Source organism: Podarcis vaucheri, assembly GCF_965113315.1.
Source record: "Podarcis vaucheri genome assembly, chromosome: 4".
Lineage (NCBI taxonomy): Eukaryota > Metazoa > Chordata > Lepidosauria > Squamata > Lacertidae > Podarcis > Podarcis vaucheri.
Window position 1 is genome coordinate 29,497,735 of NC_138762.1, and position 13,847 is coordinate 29,511,581.

General features: G+C 41.7%; 1 protein-coding gene across 8 annotated transcripts in view; it reads left to right on the forward strand.

Annotated features, from left to right (window-relative positions):
* Positions 1 to 13,847, forward strand: part of FRY (FRY microtubule binding protein) — a 183,338-nt gene that overhangs the window by 105,249 nt on the left and 64,242 nt on the right. For 7 of the 8 annotated variants that reach the window (XM_082220213.1, XM_082220215.1, XM_082220220.1 and 4 more), the window contains 7 exons: positions 2,802 to 2,888; positions 4,619 to 4,878; positions 5,613 to 5,802; positions 8,373 to 8,497; positions 10,780 to 10,837; positions 12,335 to 12,426; positions 12,678 to 12,850. In XM_082220213.1, the coding sequence (XP_082076339.1) occupies positions 2,802 to 2,888; positions 4,619 to 4,878; positions 5,613 to 5,802; positions 8,373 to 8,497; positions 10,780 to 10,837; positions 12,335 to 12,426; positions 12,678 to 12,850 (985 nt within the window). The remainder of the gene's footprint in view (positions 1 to 2,801; positions 2,889 to 4,618; positions 4,879 to 5,612; positions 5,803 to 8,372; positions 8,498 to 10,779; positions 10,838 to 12,334; positions 12,427 to 12,677; positions 12,851 to 13,847) is intronic. The other variant, XM_082220214.1, reaches the window with a different exon arrangement.

Here is a 13,847-nt window from a genome sequence, read left to right on the forward strand (position 1 = left end):
CTTTTGCTTTTAAAATGGACTTTTGCTTACAGTCCTGTGCGTGCTTTTATGCACCAACAAGACCTCGCTGGAAATGGTGGGACTTGCTTCTGAGTAAACGGATCATAGATTTAAGTTTTTATGTTCCTTTAGTTTTTATTTGCATAACCACTGGAACTGTGGGAATGAATAGACAGAGGGCCAAGCTAGGCATGGCAGCAGGCAGATCTGTGATCAGATCTCCTGTGGTTTGTTTATTTTAAACCTAAATAAAAGCCGTGGAGAGCAGGGACCACAACACTGAGAGAGAGTTAACCATTTCATGTAGGTTTCCTTTTCATGATGCTAATTTCCTTCACTCCAAAAGCTGCTATTTGCCCCATGGTTGTTCCCAAAATCTAACACACTAACTGAATATTCTTAGTTGGATATGGGACTCCTTTGATTTGTCATCTGATTTCTTCACTTGCCTTTATCCAGTACATGATAATAGTGCAATCCACCATGCTGCATTGTTTCCATTCATTCTAATGGTTATTTGCTGAGTTGCATTCAAGATAGGCAAGAATGAGGCCTCTTACTAGATTTGATAGCAACATGAAATGTGGCAGGATTCGTGACAGGCAAAATATGTACAGGCGGTGGCCATTTTAGGTGCATCCTGTTGCCGACATGTGGGTCCTTTTGGACCCGTAAGAGGTCAGAATGTGGGGAAGTAACAGGGGGCTGAGGCAGGGTGGAACAGGGTGGGGGACACTCATATGCTCTCTGCCAACACGCACGGGGGCTGGAAATGGAACCCCTGTGCAAAATGGTTCCCGCCTTACCTAGAAATCTTGGGTGCTCACTTAAAGAAATTAGAGGTTGCATCCAGTGTTAGTCCTACTCAGAGTAGATCCATTGACATTAATGCACTTTACTAACTTAGGTCCGTTAATTTCAGGGAGTCTACTCTGAGCAGAACTCAGCTGGACACAACCCATATTTCTTGTTTCTCAGTCTTTCAGACCCCTGTTCTAACATTCCTTCAGATACACAAATGGTTCTTGGATGGAGGTTATTTCTTCCTTTAATAATAAAAAAGCATTGTTACTAGAAAGTGTTATGTTTATTAATATGGAATTGGCCGATACATCATGTCCGTCCAGCTGGCAGCTACGTGTAATAAAACGATTTCATGCACTGCATTTTTCTTTGCACCATAGAGAATACTAATTCTTGTTTGTCAAATACAAAAGCATGGAGCGCCTTGTTCCCAGTTAGTAAGTTGCTAAGTGGAGAACAAAATATTTTGTGTTCATGCCATTGGAATGCTTCAGTAAACAGCAGGCTAGTTTTTCATCCCTTCAATACATGATGTCTTAAGTCGTATGGCATTTTATGATGGGCACTTCTGTTCTGCAAACACTGAACTAAATCCAACAATTAACCTCATGTTGAGCTTCTGTCAGTGCATTAACTTTGTAAGCACAAAAAATGAAGCAGAAGTTCTGGTACAACACACACACACTAAACTAGATACTTATTCTGACCCGCTTTGCCAGTTGTTAATTTATCACAGCTCTAATATTTGAAAGAGTCCTACAATCCAATGGAATTGGATTCTTATTTGCAAAGAATTTGAAACATTAAAAAAATAGAAATTACTGGTTGTGCTAAGTGTATTATAGAGCATGAATCAGGATGTTGTCATGGCATAAGTATTGGGCTGTGCTTCCATGGGAAGAGTATTCTCGTGCCCTGTTTAGCATTCCTCCTCACTCAAAGTAGAAGAGCAGTCAATTCTTGCAAGAAGAATGTTCAAAGGTGGGAAGTGTGTGGGAGTGGAGTTTCTTCAGCAGCCTTCCCAAGTCTGGTGTCTTCCAGATGCCTTAGACTACAATTCCCACCATTCTCGGCCCGCATGGTCCAATGGTCAGGAACATCTAGAGGACATCATCCTTGGAGAAGGTTGGTCCACAAAATGAATCCGGATGGCTACAGTTGTCAGGAGTGCCTCTGGGAATTGTGAGGGAGCTAGGAATCGAAAACAGTGAACGTGCTAGTGGGACCTTCAGCAGAATGTTACAGCTCTTCAGTGTTCCAGTCAGCCATTCCACCTCCTTCTGTTGTTTTGCAGTGGCCACTGAGCATGCTCACTCCTCATTGGTTTTTTTTAAAAGGGTCCTCTCTTTTTAGTCCCCCCACCCCACCCCCAATTATTTTTGTACTTCAGTAAACCTTGTGGTTTCCTCAAGCCTCCTGAAACTTCCTTCTTGTAAGTGGATGATTCTGCTTTGGCTGTTTAAACAACTGCACTAGAGGGAGTGAATAACTGCAGTCTCACAAAATTTCAAGTAATGCTGCTGCAGTAATGGCTCACTTTGACTCACTCAGAATAATTCTGTTTCGTGCAAAGGATATAAATGAGTTAGAACCAGTTCTCATTCAGAAATTGGAGTGGCTGCTGAACTGGAGTACACTGACCATTTTGACCAAATTTATTTTGACTTGAACCAGGACATAAGGTGGCTAAGTTGCCAAAAACAGTAAATTGCTCACTTACCTGGATGTCACGTAAACTGAGTGTTTACCTGCAACGGTTGGATGTGCCTGGACTCATACATGAGCTTGTTGACTTCAGTTGGTTGATTCATACGTGGTATCACTGCTTTCAATATGAGATTGTTCCTCTTTTAATGCTTCTCCCGTCACACTGTCTATTTCATACATATGATGAGGTAGACTCTAGCCCACAAAAGCTTATGTCACAGTAAATATCTTACTCTTCAAACACTCTTTTTAAAAAAATGACTTAATTTCTGTCACCTTCACATGTACAGGATGACGATAGGCCTATGATTGATGTCATGGACCAACTAAGTTCTTCTATTCTGGAAAGTTTCATTCATGTGGCCGTTTCAGATTCAGTAAGTACCTTCTTGTTATCCTCTAACTGTTCACAATGCATATGTGCTAAATAAACAGAAACTGCAATGTTCCAAAAAGACTGGAATGCAGATACAAAGATTATAGGTATGTTAAGAAACTCTTAGAGTTGCTTCAGGCATTAGATTTTATTACTCAGTAGAGCACAGGTAATCTCCTTGATCCGCTGTTGAAGTTCCATCACATCAGCCTGTAATTGTAGCTGTATTGATATTTTCAACGTCTTAGCAGAATATTAGGTAATAACTGGTTTCATAATTTAATTACCAGCCGTATCCAGAGATTTGCATGTATCCAGATTCAGATCTATTGTACAGTCAGACTACCCCATTAATTTAATAATTAATTTAATAGCCTCAATCCTTTCATGGATTGAATCTTCCACTCAAACAGATCTCCTGCCTAAACAGTTATTGGATCAGTGTGCATCACTAGAATGCAGCAAGGTACCTTTAGTATAGTCAGTGGGGCAATGTCGCAAATTGACTAAGGAACAGAGAATAAACCATGGACTGATTCTGACTGCATACAGGTGCAGAAGGAGCAGGAACACAGAGGCACTGTTAACTTCTGCCAATGTAGATAAACCCTGAGCAGAATGAATGATGGATCAATGAAATACACTGCAGGTTGTGTAGTGTTTCCATCTCTTCAAACAAGGGTTTGGCAGCCAGTATCCAGGTCCAAATGCAGATTTGCTACTTACACGTGCCCCCAAAAGAGGAAATGCATCCCCAAAAAGAGAGGGCACACATATGTACATGGCGAGCTTTTTGGATTGATGCAAATTTGGAAATAAATGCTATCATTTAAACAGAATGGCTGGTATTTAGCTAAGTTGTAATGAAGGAACATGACTAAGTTAAGTCCGTTAATGTCAACAGATCTAGTCTGAATACCACACGGTGCATTTTATAGTGGGAAGAATGACCAAGGGACCTCTGTGCCTGCTCAGTCTGCAGTGCAGGTGCTAACTGCTGTTGGATAACTTCAAGTCCCCTGTTTTTCCTTCTTAATGTTTTTTTAAAAAAATATTTAAAACAGATTTGAACGAGACAGCCCTTCACATAGAGCTGTCCTCTGACAGCCTTTCAAGAAGAAAACTACTTTATTACGTAGGACACATGGGCAGCTATGATGGGATGATTAGCTGCTTGTGCTTAAAATTGTGCTCCCTCAGAGTTTGTGCGACTCCACAAACCTCTGTGTGTGACAGAGCTCCTCAGACATGTCTGCTCTAGTCACTCGTAGAGTCTGACAGTGGCTGTCTGCGGAAGCGCTTCCAGCAAAGAAGCTCCTTAACGGAAACGCGTCTCCTGGACTCACGACGTGGCAGCTTCCGGCGAAGCATGGGTCTCCCTATGGTTGCTTCTGACACCTCCCCGCTGTTTTCGCTGGACGTGTCTCTCACCCCTCCCTCTCCCCTGCTAGTTCCTGCCTTGGCTGCTGCGTCTCTCTCAGCATTCCTGAGATCCTCCTCCAGAGACCCCTCTCTCCCCCTGCTGGTCCCTGCTTTAGCTGCTGACTCCCTCCCAGCCTCTGGGAGCCCTACCACCTCCCTTTCCTCTGATGTCAGTTCCCTGACAGCAGCCTACTGAAAGGGCAGCTTATCAGGAAAATAAAAAATGGGTCAGGCCAACCTCTGAAATAATACGGTGACAGCGATTTTCTTTCTTTTTTCAAAATAAAAATCTTCCCCCCCCCCCCACAGGCAACGTTACCATTAACCCATAATGTGGATTTGCAGTGGCTGGTAGAATGGAACGCGGTCCTTGTTAATAGCCATTATGATGTAAAAAGTCCTTCCCATGTCTGGATATTTGCACAGTCCGTCAAAGATCCCTGGGTCCTCTGCCTTTTCAGTTTCCTTCGACAAGAGAATTTACCAAAGCATTGTCCCACTGCTCTCAGCTATGCTTGGCCTTACGCATTTACAAGGCTGCAGCTGGTCATGCCTTTGGTTGATCCAAAGTAAGTTCTACCAACCATTATTTTACTACTATTTGGTTTTCAGTATTTCATATTGCACTGATAGATCTGGTCTGTATTCACTGTTTTTAAATAATAAATTCTACAGATCAGGGAACTACCAGAATGGCATATATTTGATAGGAGGGTTATGTTTTTGTGAGCCTGCGTAGTCCAGTGTGCAGAGTTGCGCTTAGAATTGGGGTACCTGGTTTTAAAATCTTTGTACAACTGTGGCTTCTTATAGGTGGTATTGAGAAAGCATTTGCCCCTAAACTTTAGCTCTTCACCTCCAAAAAATAATTGCTGTGAACGCCTTCACATGCTTGCAGTGAGAAGTATAAAAGATGTAAAGCAGTTCTGCATGTTTTTCAACAACAAAAATAGCACTGAGTGATTTTTTTAGGTTGTTGCTGTAGCCATAGTTTAGAACTTCAGGAGCTACCTTTGGTCCATCAGTATTGTCAACACCTGACTCCCAGTGGCTTTTCAGGGTATTAGACAGGAGTTTATACCAACTCTACCTGGTGTTTCTAGGAATTGAACCCAATACTGTATTCATGCAAAGGATATTCTCTACCACTGAGTTATGATCCTTCCCTTCTAGATGAATTTCATTTTATGCTGAACTGAATCAGCCCCTTTATATTGCTATAATGTCTCCTCTTTGAAAAATAATAAAACAAAGTAATATCCCAAACTGATTTTTTAATTTTATTTTAAAACAACGTATCCAGCAGCCCTGTGAATGCAAAGAAAACCAGTACAGCGAGCAGTGGAGACCATTATGTCACTTTATGGAGAAATTACCTTATTCTCTGCTTTGGAGCAGCAAAACCCAGTATTATGAGCCCCGGCCATCTGCGTGTTTCGACTCCTGAGATCATGGCTACCACACCTGATGGTACTGTTAGTTACGATAACAAGGTAAGTGGTATTTCGTTAAAATGACTTGGCCATCAAATGAGAAATATGTTTATATATGATGTGTATTTTTCACACAAGACTCAAGCCTAGTCCTTCTATACATTGCCATCTGTAAGCCAGGAGTGAGGAACCTGTGGCTTTCCAGATGTTGTGGGACTGCAGCTTCCATCACACCTCCCCACCAGCATGGCCCAGGGGTTGGGGATGATGGGAATTGAAGTCCAGCATAGTTGGAAGAGCCACAGGTTCTCCATAACTGCTTATAAGGCAAAGTGCATACATCACTACCGAGCTGTAGCACCCTTAGGAAAGACCTTGCTAGAACCATTGCAGAGCTGGATTTGAGATCCTTCACCACTCATAGTTGTCAGCGTTGAATCAAGCGTCTTCTTCTTTGGCGATCACTCATAGCTGAGTAAGATTGTCTTCCATGAACACGGTCTTTAATGGTGTGTCCGTAAGTGACTGTGGAGTCCAATTCTGGATCCACACATCCTTCTACAGTGGAGACATAGGTTTCCAGGTGGGAGTTGATCACGGTGAGGGTTTGTCAAACATGCCTTCCTCTTAGCTCATTTCTCCCTTTCGTCCCAAGTTCATGCTTCTTGAAAGTCCATGACGCCTTTGGTAAAGGTCATTCTCCTACTGGAGCACTTGCAGGCCAGTGTTTCCCAGTTATCAGTGCTTATACTACATTCTTTTAGATATTTTCGTATGTTAAGGGTAAAGGGGACCCCTGACCATTAGGTCCAGTCGTGGCCGACTCTGGGGTTGCGGTGCTCATCTCGCTTTACTGGCCGAGGGAGCCAGCATACAGCTTCCGGGTCATGTGGCCAGCATGACTAAGCCGCTTCTGGCGAACCAGAGCAGCGCACGGAAACGCCGTTTACCTTCCTGCCAGAGCGGTACCTATTTATCTACTTGCACTTTGACGTGCTTTCAAACTGCTAGGTGGGCAGGAGCAGGGACCGAGCAACAGGAACTCACCCTGTTGCGGGGATTTGAACAGCCAACCTTTTGATCGGCAAGTCCTAGGCTCTGTGGTTTAACCCACAGCGCCACCTGCATACCATTTTTTTTTTTTTTTAGTATGTAAGACTAAAAAAACCTACATATTGCTGGCCTGGCCTGCTTTTTGCCCCAGAAGTACTAACCCATAAATAAGTTGGGATTCTTTGGAACTGGAAACAAACTTGGTAGGCCCCATAGGACTTAACTGAAGAACCATTACCATACCTAGATGAACCATTCAATGGCCGGAGTCATGATAAAGTGATTTTTAATCCCACATTGGCAGTGGTACCTATATTTCGTCTGTTTTGCTTGAGTCTGACGAAAGGCTGTTCTAATTTTTATTATATGCCACGTTTACCTTGTGGTAATTATTCAGTGGTGTTGCCAAACTGACTTGTGTCAGTTGCTCTTTTGTTCCAGTATTAAGGTCACACAGACTTTCTGCCAAAATGCCTTTCATGGCGTAGAGCAGATATGGGAAGTATGTTAACCTTTTTATGCACGCATACCATTTGTGTGACAGTTGCAGATCCCCTGCCCCAATTATTTCTGGTGCACCTCTAAAAAATTTGGGCAGCGCTCTGCAACTCGTGATAGAAGGCAGATGTGTAACAAAGCAAAGGGAAAACGATACTCTCTTCTGTAAACTCACAGTCATTTTCTGCCTTGGCAGAAACTGGCAGACAATTCCTGCATCGGGCAGTTTTTTTGATCCAACATGCTTCTAAACTGCTTTGTTGAGTTCATAGTTCTTGTCCTCTTGGGCACTCTGAAGAATAACTGGCTGGTTCCTTCACTTGGTTTGACCTAACCCTTCGCTGTCATCTTTATAGGCGAGAGTAGAACCGCACACCACCCCACAAAACAAGCAAGCAAAAACCGGCATTTAGATTTGCTTCTGAGGCACACTGCAGCCACATTTTGCTTCTTTATTTACATAACATTTCTTCCACACCTTCAGAATAATTTCTGTTCCCAGGATGGTAAGACATAAAAAGAACAACAGCAGCAATGATAATAATATGAAGCAGGCGAACTAATATAGCAAATTGAAGCAGCAAACGAAAGCATTCCAAGAATGCTTGTGTTAGCAGTTCTTAAAAGCCTGGGAAAGCAAATGTTTTCGCATGGCACTTAAATGATAATAACAAGGTCTCCAGATAGGCCTCCTTGGAGAGAGCATTTGAAAGGTCAGGAGCCACTATAGAAAAGGCTCTCGGGTGGCCACCCATCTGACTTTATATGAAGTTTTCCTACTATTGCACCTCTGGGTCATCCCAGGAGCAGGAGAGAGAAAGGAATGAAGAAGAGTCTCTTCTTGGCCATTTGACCTGTGACCAGATAGACACCACAGCAGCCTTTTTTCCTCAGACCCCACAGAATCAAAGGGGGAGTTATCCTCGCTCTCTTATTCATGACTGTTGAGCCACTTAATTCTGTTTTATAATACATGCTTTTCAAATTTGCCAGCAAAACCTATTAAAGCAGTACGTTTTTTGTTATTCTTTTCTAATTGCTTTAATGATTATATCCGTTTAAATTTATTGTATTTTTAGGCTATAGGAACTCCATCTGTTGGTGTGTTGTTAAAACAACTAGTGCCTTTGATGAGACTTGAGAGCATAGAAATTACTGAGTCACTTGTGCTGGGCTTTGGAAGAACAAATTCTCTCGTTTTCAGGTATTGATGTGCCATGAATTTCTTGTTCAAATTGCTTTGGGATGCTTACAAACGGAGGCTTAATATCACCAAAAGTAAAAAATTTTCAACAGGAAGGGCATTAAATTAGGGGCGGAATTCAGATCGGCATTTTGATTCTGAAGTCATTATGCGGATGCTGTGTAAAACCTGAAGGTGTGAGCCGCGCCAATAACACAATAAACACCTGTCTGGAAGCACCCTTAGTATAATAAATGGTTAGCAGTGGCCCAGCTTACATCTCATATTAAACCATAGTTAGAAACAAACTGGTTTAATGTGAACATGCAGCATGCTGGTGTATACTACAGAAAGGTTCTTGCTTCACTCGTCCCCTGCTCCAGCTGCATGTCAGGTAACAAGCTAAACAAACCACGAGGCTAAATTTACACATTACAACAAGCCAGACTCTTGATTTGTTTCACAGCAGCAAGGGACAGCAAAGTGTTTCATGTTAAACCATAGTTTATTTTTAATATAGTTTAAAATGACCTGCAAACAAAGACAAGTGTTTTATCTTGGGAGACACATGATGAAGTGGAATACACTCCCAAGCAGCATGGACAAAGATTTAAAATATAGCTCAGGGGTCAGCAAACTTTTTCAGCAGGGGGCCAGTCCACTGTCCCTCAGACCTTTTTTTTTTTTTTTAAATGAACGAATTCCTATGTCCCACAAATAACCTAGAGATGCATTTTAAATAAAAGGACACATTCTATTCATTTTAAAACACGCTGATTCCCAGATTGTCTGCGGGCCGGATTTAGAAGGCAATTGGGCTGGATCTGGCCCCAGGGCCTTAGTTTGCCTACCCTTGATGTAACTGATCTTAAATTTGGAAGGACTACTCTATAAGAGTCTTCTGATTACCAAAAATATTGCTGGTGTCTAGGCAGCAAGCCCAAATGCTATACCTTGTGTGTTCACTCTCTGTCCCAGTTCTCTTGGGGGCACCACTCTCTGTGTCTGGAGACGATTCTGGAGGACATACTCCCTGAGATGCCAAAGGCCCATTGGCAATGTCCCACTGGGATTTGTTAGTGGCCTCGTCTCTGGACTGAGGTTTAAGCTTATTCTCCTAATCTGGGGAAATATATCTCAGAAGTGACAAATGGAGGTGAGGTAGTTCCCCCTGGTTTCATGGTTCCTTTCCTAGCAATATAAGTCAGTTACATAAACTCCTAGAGGGCGGGTGGTCCTCTGTATTTGAGGGTGCATTGCAGCAGGAATAGGAGCCTCTGGGTGTTGTTGAACTCCAGCTCCTATCAGCTCCATCCAGTGTAGCCAGTGATGATGGAAGTTGATGATGGAAGCTGGAGACCCATGACATTGCATATGGCAACGTATACACATTACAGCTGTGATACAGGGCTTTAACAGACAGGCAAAAGACCACATGAACAGGGACTGCCATTTGCTTCACTGCTGCATGGTGCTTTGTCAGTGCAACCCTATTGTAAGCACAGCACGTTTCACAATGAGGAAGAGAATTGGGCATACTCTGGGCAGGCCTCTGTTGCATAAACACCGGAACTGGGTGATTTGTAAATTATATATCAATCAATCTATCTTTATTATGGTCCAGAGACCCAACAAATTGTTACAAAGCAATGCACAATTCAGACAGCCTACCTCCAGGTTAAACAAGCATTTTGTTCAAACTTAAGGATAGGGATCATTGGTTCTTGCAACCACCAATAAAAACTTTGCCACTGCTAATGTTCTAGCATTTATCCGGTCTTCCAATAGGAACCTGACATAGTGAGCCTCTGATTTTCCCGGGAAAGGTACCAGCAAGGGCAATAGCCCTGGCTTGCTCATATTTCTCACAGTGCAGCAAAATATGTTTTATGGAATCAATGTCTTGAGCACACGAGCAAAGTCTGTCCTGGTAGGGAACTCCTCTCAACCTGCCATCCAACACTGCAGAAGGAAAGATGTTTAGTCTGGCTTTGGTGAAAAACCTTCGATAATTTGGTACTTTCAGGTTTTTAATGTAAGATGTTAACTTAAAGACATGCCCGTATTGTAGTCCTACTGCCAGCGGGCTACAGACCTTGTGTGATCGAGATCGCAAGTCTCTGTGTGCATTATCCCATAATCTTTGCTTTAACGTCTTTAGGGCGCCTTCATAACCCAGGTAATACAGTGTGACAGACCAATATATAAAATTTCTGTTGTTAAGAGTCAAAGCTTAGTCATTCTGCTATTTCATTTATGAAGAACTTTGTTTCATAACATACTCTTTGGTTTTTTTAATGTAGGGAATTAGTGGAAGAACTTCACCCACTAATGAAAGAAGCATTGGAGAGAAGACCGGAGGTTGGTTGATTTAATTAAGATGAACACATTTAAGAGGCAGCACAAATATAACAGCAGACATTAAAAAGGAGGAAGAAATGCTGTCAATTAAAAGTGTTACTAATTTCAGATTTGGCAAGCGTTCATCCTAATAAATTTGTATAACTGTACATAAAATTATTTTATTTCAAGAGGAAACAACCATTCATTATGCTTTAAGGCAAGGGTGCAGAATATGTGGCCCTCCAAATGTGGGACTACAACTCCCATGATGCTCTCTAATGTTTTAGGTGACTGCTTAACACTTAAAAAAAATTTCAGCACATCTATGCAGACATGTACATTTGTTTAAAAGTTTTGCTAGCTCTTTCATTGGTAATTACTGTATGTATACTATTTTAAGCAGATCTCCTGATATCTGTGTTGAAAGTTTTATTATATATACTACTTTGAGAAGTGGTCTTTAAATATGTATAAATAAATCCTTGACCTGGGGCTGATGGAGGGCCACAAGTTCCCTGTCCCAGATTTAAGATATTCTGGATTGTTGCATGTAATGTGCTCCTGATAGGTAGTATTGCCTCTGCTTCACTGTAAACTGAAATACTCCAAAGTCCTGCTACCAGAAACCCTCTCCCTTACATGCAAGGAGGTGTGGCTCACTGGGAAGAGGCAAAGAGGATGAAGAAGTGAAGGAGGGATCTCATTCCTATTGCATTTTTTTCTCCAAATGGAGCACTGCTACTGCTCCCCCTGAACAAATTTACTAAAAGCGATAAGCCAAAGTGAATTCCAAAGATGTTAGTTCACTGAGTTCTAGACGCTTAAGTACAAGGCAGTGAATGGTTCCTGGTGGGATGTCACAATAACAACATTTTTTCAGATGCACCGATTGAGCGAAAGATTTAAAATGTAGTTAAAAAGACCCTGTGTAATAAATCCATTGTTAGTAATGACGCTGGTATCTCTTGCAGTAAAGGGTTTTGGAATACAGAGCTGGAAACACATATGTAAAGTAATTTACCCATCTCCCTCCCCCCACTCCTTTCAAGGGTCAGTACAGTGGTACCTCAGTTTACGAGCTTAATCCATTCTGGAAGTCTGTTCTTAAACCGAAACTGTTCTTAAACCGAGTCGTGCTTTCCCTATTGAGGCCTCCCGCTGCCTGTGCCCTTCCACCATTCAGATTCCGTTCTTAGACCGAGGTAAAGTTCTCAAACCGGGACACTATTTCCGGTTTTGCAGAGTTTTTAAACCAAATCGTTCTTAAACCAGACTGTTCTTAAACCGAGGTACCACTGTATAGTATCTTTCCTAGAACTACTTCTTGCAGGAAAATGTTTCTAATCTAAATGGTCATGTGTATGTGCTAATCAGAAAGTTCATATTATTCAACAGTCATCAGCATCTCTTTAAATATTGGTTCTGAGCCCAGGCTCGATTAGATCTTGGGTTTTTTTAAGATCTGCATTTGTGTAATAGATGTGATTAATACTGGCCTCTTTTCCTGCGACACAGAATAAGAAGCGTCGTGAACGCCGAGATCTGCTACGGTTACAGCTACTACGCATTTTTGAATTACTTGCTGATGCTGGTGTGATAAGTGATAGGTAGGATATTGCTTTTCGAGTGGAACAGGGTCTTGTGACAGTGCTGATTATTTATTTTTATTATTATTATTATTATTATTATTCCTTAGAGCATTTGTAAAATAAAGTTGGGGCTTCTCCATATCTATCCACTATATTCTTTCTTTTTACATTCTTGAAATTTATATTTTAAATGTTGCAGTCTGCCAAGCACACGTTCTTGTTTTATATCTGAACTGTTCGTTAAAACATCCCACTTTTCTTTGCTGTAGCACAAACGGAGCCTTGGAGCGGGATACATTAGCACTCGGAGCCTTATTCTTAGAATACGTTGACCTGACCCGTATGTTACTGGAAGCTGAAAATGATAAAGAGGTGGAGATTCTTAAGGACATGAGAGCCCATTTCAGTGCAATGATTGCCAATTTGATTCAGTGTGTGCCAGGTATGGAGATTCAATAATCGTGTAAATTGCAGGACGGTGAAGGCGAAAGTACAAGACAGTGTTTGTCAAAAGCATTGTAGAGCTTGATGGATAAAGAGAAGGAAGCTTTAATGTAGTCAGTGAAATATAAAGGCAGGGACAAGTTCTTACAGGTTAATCTGCATGGAACAGTAAGAGTAAGGGAGGAAGTTGGGAGAACGGGGGACAAGTAATCAGTGAAGAATAGATGGAAAGCCTGCAGTTGTACATATTTCATTTTATCTGTCACATTGCTCTTTGCACTGTCCTTGCTACATGTATTGTGGACTAGGGACTTTAAAAGCCCATGTAACTTAGATAATCTGTAGTCCATATAAACCAGAATATTTGGCATTTAAATTGATCCATCTTGTTTCAGCATATGAACTCTAAAATGGCCACAAAGGAGACATTTTCATGTAGAAATAAAAATGGAACTTGGATGTAAATAGTCATGTATGCATGTGACTAACATATACGCGTGCATTTTGGCTGGTCCGCACACAAAATTCCTATTCATTCTTAGCCTCTGCAGGAATTTTGTGGTGCGAAGTGACCGGAAATTGACTTATATCCTACTAGCTCAGTGTTTACTGGTTTCTGGCTGCCAATTGGTAATTGTAGAAACTGCAAAGGAACAGTTGGCTTTCATCTGGAGAAAACTAGCTTCCGTCAAGTAAAGTGATCATTGATTTTTCTTGCAGCAAGGGGCTTAATTTAGCTATTGCTACGTGCTCTTTGTGCTAAAGGATTGCTTTGCAAATTGATCGTGTTCCATTTATTGAGACAGCATAAAAGGCCTCTAGCCTAAGCGCTGGCAATCTGAAGGCTCCTTCTGTGTTCATCATTAGATCCATCTCACTACATTCAGTGCATTAAGCCCAGGAATGTTTAGTACAGTTTGGGCTCTGCTGCATCTAGAACATCTGCAACAAGGAGGCAGCCGTCTTTTTTTACCAGGGAATTCTCTCAACAGTAA